The sequence below is a fragment of the Austrofundulus limnaeus genome, unplaced genomic scaffold, assembly GCF_001266775.1.
Source record: "Austrofundulus limnaeus strain Quisiro unplaced genomic scaffold, Austrofundulus_limnaeus-1.0 Scaffold0, whole genome shotgun sequence".
In the NCBI taxonomy this organism is placed as follows: domain Eukaryota; kingdom Metazoa; phylum Chordata; class Actinopteri; order Cyprinodontiformes; family Rivulidae; genus Austrofundulus; species Austrofundulus limnaeus.
The window spans coordinates 655,207-660,457 of NW_013952402.1; the positions used below are offsets into that span (position 1 = coordinate 655,207).

Below are 5,251 nucleotides of genomic sequence, written 5' to 3' on the forward strand. Positions count from 1 at the left end.
AGCTACTGAGCACAGTTTGGCCCTAGTCCACACATGATAATGGCTATTTATTTAACAGCTAAATGCATTGTTTTAAAAGTTGGCCAACTAGAAAATAATACAGCCACCTACATGAAGTATATACACCTCATGTATGCAGGCTGTGAGAAATCTTGAATTTTCACCTGAACATTTTCAGCTAAAAGTGCAGAAAAGCTAGAGGCCTCAGCTCACACTGGTCCTCTGCTGCCCCCTGCAGGAGAGAGTGCACCAGTGGAGCAGCTGAAGTGCTGGCTCTGGACAGCACCCTCAACATGGATACCCCACCCCACAAAAAATAAAATAAAAAATAAAAAATACCTCAGCACCATGCCTGGAGTCAAACTCACAGACGCAGAGATGGAGAAGTTTGAGGCAGAGATGGCCAAGCTCTACAAAGAACTGGATGATAAGGTGACTCATCTTTACACCTTTGCACCACCAGGTGATGAAACATTCATTTAACTAATAGGTAGCAACCAGAAATTTGGTTAATTTAGTAAATGAAAATAATTAAAATAAATAGAGTGATTCAAATCACAACATTACCAAACGTAAAAGGCTCTAAGTGAAGTGTTAGGCAGAATGACCCAGGGCGCAGGCAAAATCCAAAAATGTAAAAAAAAAGGTTTATTTAAAGGAGCTGTCAAGGCAGCAGAACTCACAGAGGCACAAGGAACACAAAGGACACCACACTGGCTGGAAACAGCTCAATGATCAGACAGACTGAAGGCAAGACACTAAATATAAAGGGAAACTAATGAGGACAAATGAGGAACACCTGGAGGAGACACAAGAGGAAACAGGTGAGCATGGGCAGGGCAATACTGAAACACTAGAAAAACCAAGAAAACAAACACAGACTGTGACACTGTTGTTTTTCAACAAAGAGATCTGGAGAATATTTTTATTCCCACCGAAACATTCTAAACGTCCACAYTTCAWGTTGATCTTATGTGATTCTATCAATCCTAAAAAGTTAAAGGCAAAGAAAAACACATCAAACAAAAGCTTGAGACTCTAAAACACGTGTCAAACACAAACACAAATCTGGCCTTCTTTATCCTCAAAGGTAATATTTTAAATGTGAAATATTTTTGTAGATCTTGTCACAGTTTTTAAGCGCGTTCTTCTCATGACAGCTGGCCAACGTTTAAGCCAAGAAGTCTGAATTTTCCAGTGATCTTTGATTTTGGTGTGGAAATAGCAACAGAGAATCAACTTTAACTAATTTTTTTGTATTGTCTTCTTATTTTAAAGTCAAATAATTAGACTTTTATTGTGGATTTTCTGTTTTTTAACCTGATTTGCTGGACTGTGACTCTCCTCGCTCCAACGTTCTGTCTCTGTTCTCCTGTCAGCACAGACCCAATCATCTTAGCCTCCACCTAAGTGATATTAGGAACATCACTGCAGCANCATATGAATTAAGTATTACATAGAAATGATTGGTGGTCCAAGTTTGATACCTTGGTAAATTTACGAGGCTAAATGAAGTGACTCGTGTGTCAGAGCACAACAACAACAAATAAGAAAATATCTGAGATTCCTTCAAGGTTATATTTATTTTGAATTAAAACAATCTGTTCATACAAGAGCAACAGAAAAACAGAAAGATTTTGAAAAATGATTCTCGAACAAGTAAAAAAAGACACGCTCTCAGAGTAACAAGTTTAAAACAGTACAACAGAACATTATCAGTGTGCTGAATCATCTTTGTTCATATAGAGTTTCATCTGCATGTTTATGTAAATTTATTCCTAAAAGATGACTTTTTTCTGACTGAGTTCATTTCTGCAACAACTGATGTGTCAAAACAAAATAGTCTTACATAAAAAAGTACATTTGAACCGGAACAAAAAGAACTAAATTGCGTTCTGTGAACACTGACAACAACACTAAAACCTTCAAATCTTTTATTTAGAAAATTATTCAAATATCAAAACAAAAGGAATGTAAATGTTTTTAATCTTTGCAACTTTAAATGTTTGGCAACAACAATGTTTGTGTCCATTCAACCAAGACCTGTAAAACTAGAGGTCTGTTGTGTGTTTTTACAAATGGGGTCAGGAAAAAAAAACTATTTGAAAAATCCTAAAGTTATACAAGTACATATCACTGCAAGTAAAACTACTGTGATTTTTAATAACACTTGTGCAGAACTCATATTGTTACCAACAAACCCTGAAACCTTTAAGATTCAGATGTGTTTGTGAACTCTCTAATGTCTTCAGGACATTTCTTAATGTTCACATCTGAACTGTTCCTCCTTCTGTTTGACTTCTCATCTGTGTTCTAGGAGTCATTGGAAACCACACCTTTGTTTCTGGTGTGGATCTTCATGTGTCTGTTTAAATTTGATTTACGGCTAAATCTTTTTACACAAACATCACAGGCAAATGTTTTTTGTCCTGTGTGGACCCTCGTTTGTGTGTTTAAGTGTGATCTTTGGCTAAATCTATGTCCAAAAAGTTCACAACCAAACAGTTTCACACCTCTGTGAAAACTTTTAACTGCAACCAATTAAAAAAAACTATAAACTTTCTTTTTGAAATTGAACTTTATTGTAGTAATTAAAGAAATACAAACACATCGCATTTTAAATCTTACAAAGGATTCCGCTTTTTAATAAAAAATAAAAAATAAACTGATATTTTTTCCTCTGAGTAATTTCTTGCTATTCATGTTTTTTTCCACTAGATGGAAGTATTTGTATCGTGAACTGTTTTGCTAAACGTCAGCAACCCACGAAGAAGAAAAAGCAGCAGGAAAAGCGGAAGTAGATAGAATCCCTCTGTAGTGTAAACATAAATATGTCGCAGTCTCCGGACACTAGGAGCCTTTTATCAGCTTCTTCACAGCTCAATCTGATAGAAGTAGAGTCGGTGAGAGAATTTAAGAATTATATTTTGTTCTGTCTAGAGAGATAAATATTTACCCAATAGCTCTAGCTGCACACCGTGATTGTGGTGGTCAGTGTAGAACAGCGATGCTAAAGCCTCCAGTGTGATTTAACAGCCCGATTGAAAACCTTATGGTGCAAAACAATAAATGTCACGGTTACATTACGATGTCAACATGGTAAATATGCTCCTAAAACACTCTGCAAGTGAAAAAAAATCTTGCTGAAAAACCAWATGAATTGTGTCAGTTTTATCAACACCATATTTTTGAATGTAGATCGAGCTCTGTTTGTTTCAATCTGTCTTTGATTTGCTAAGAAAGTCATTGAACTGCTGAAATTGGATTGTTTAAACATATAAAGCACTACAACTCATTAGTGTACAAATGTTTATTAGAATATCCATTAAAGCAAAAATATTTAATATATTTGTATTTAATTTATAGATAAATAGAAAGAATGAACAAAAAAAAAACGTCAACATTTCATTGACGTTCATACGTTGCTGTTTTATAAAAATGTGCACACAAAAATGTGTTCTAATAGAGTGTATTTTTGTTCAACTTCTGTTTTTAGATTGATGATAAGGAGTTTGACATTCCCCAAGTGGATACACCTCCCACACTGGAGAGCATCCTAAGTCAGGTCAAGTACAGTTTTTCAAATGTACTTAAAGCTGAAAAAGCTGCTTAAATACATTTCTCTGTGTTTTTGTATTTTCCTCTTCTGATTGAAACAATTCTCTTCCTGCTCAGAACTTTGACACAAGTGATTAATTTTGTTTGTTTGCAGAATATTCAATAATGTGCAGAGTGGTTCACTATGACACTTACCAGTAAACTTATCTGCTTCTATTTAGTTTAAAATTTACTCAAATTTGTGATTTTCCAGCTGATTCCAAACAGAGAGAGCAGCTTGACCTGTTTTCTGTTCAGTGTAGATTAGATTTTTGTCTTAATGTCTTATCTTATCTTTTGTAATTAAGAAAACTCGGTTTGTTGTGAAGGAGACATCTGGTGTTTTACTTACGTTCCCACAGCCTTCTGATTCTCTCCCTGGTTGAACTCTATAAGTGGAATTTTCTAAGTTACAGTTCAACTTTATTGAATTTACATCCTGTTAGAAGAAAGGAGGTCACCTCATTCATGAAACAAACCTCCCGTGACCTTAAATAACCTAATGAGTGATGACAACATGGCCCACCAGGAATGTCATTTAATGATAATGAAGCACTAAACTGGGTGTTGAGTGTCGTCTACAGTTACTAGCTACAGCAAAAATATTTAAATTAGAAATCATCGAACATCTAATCTCAAGAAAACAAGCTATGCTTCCTCTGAAAATAAGAAACAGAACAAAAACTACAATAAAATGATCGTAGTGTGAAAATGAGCAATTTTTGTGTGAAGTCCTGTTCGCTCATTTAGTTTCAGCTGACGTGACGTTTCATTGTTACCCTGTGTGTTACAGGTGGAGGAGGAGGAGGATCCATTTGTTTTGGAGGACACATGCATACTAAACACAGACAACATGGACGCTCAGTCCTGTGACACGTCATCTCTGGCCAGCTCCGACAGCGGAGACCCTGCGCACCTGAAACGGCACGAACGCACACACAAATACACAAGCGTTCTCTCCTGAAAGCGTGTGCAACACTTTTTCACCGATCAGCACACACTGTGTCAACAATTACCTGCCCCATTGTGTGCACATAGGGCTCAGTCTTGGTGTGTAAAATACACACACCAGGCACCAACTCTTGACAGTGCAGGTGCACTGACGTGGACTACTTGTATTGAATACAGAGAAAGCACAACCTAACCTGCTTGTGTTATCGGCTGTTGTTCGAAAAAGTTAAACTGTGATTTATGATTATAAAAGAACTGCATTTTATATGTCACCTGTCTTGAAATCTGGAGTTTCTTAGAAAAACATACAGAACTCCAACATGAAATATAAATCTAACCATGCAGATGATAATTATAGTGGTGAAACTTTAAATATGGTAGATTGAATTATCTACATTGTGGTGGGTGCAAAAGGGAGTCTGAAATGGGTTGAGGCAAGTAAAAAGTTGGAGGTGGGGGGTACGAAATGACCAATAGCAGACAGCTTCTTTTTAAAATGTACAGTGGGGAAAATAAGTATTTAGTCAGTCACCAATTGTGCAAGTTCTCCCACTTAAAAAGATGAGAGAGGCCTGTAATTGACATCATAGGTAGACCTCAACTATGAGAGACAAAATGTAAAAAAAATTTTTTTGAGAAAATCATTTTGTCTGACTTTTAAAGAATTTTTTGCAAATAATGGTGTAAAATAAGTATTTGGTCA

The 5,251-nt window shown here is 36.0% G+C and overlaps 1 protein-coding gene and 1 pseudogene across 1 annotated transcript in view; both read left to right on the forward strand.

Moving 5' to 3' along the window:
- The first annotated feature begins 344 nt into the window (after positions 1-344).
- Positions 345-805, forward strand: LOC106514971 (kinesin-1 heavy chain pseudogene; annotated as a pseudogene).
- A 1,975-nt stretch (positions 806-2,780) lies between these two features.
- The window catches only part of vps8 (VPS8 subunit of CORVET complex), a gene marked incomplete in the record, with an annotated part of 39,073 nt that continues 36,602 nt past the window's right edge, over positions 2,781-5,251 (forward strand). Inside the window, 3 exon segments of the mRNA XM_014001634.1 lie at positions 2,781-2,903; positions 3,497-3,565; positions 4,391-4,521. Coding sequence (XP_013857088.1) covers positions 2,832-2,903; positions 3,497-3,565; positions 4,391-4,521 — 272 coding nt within the window.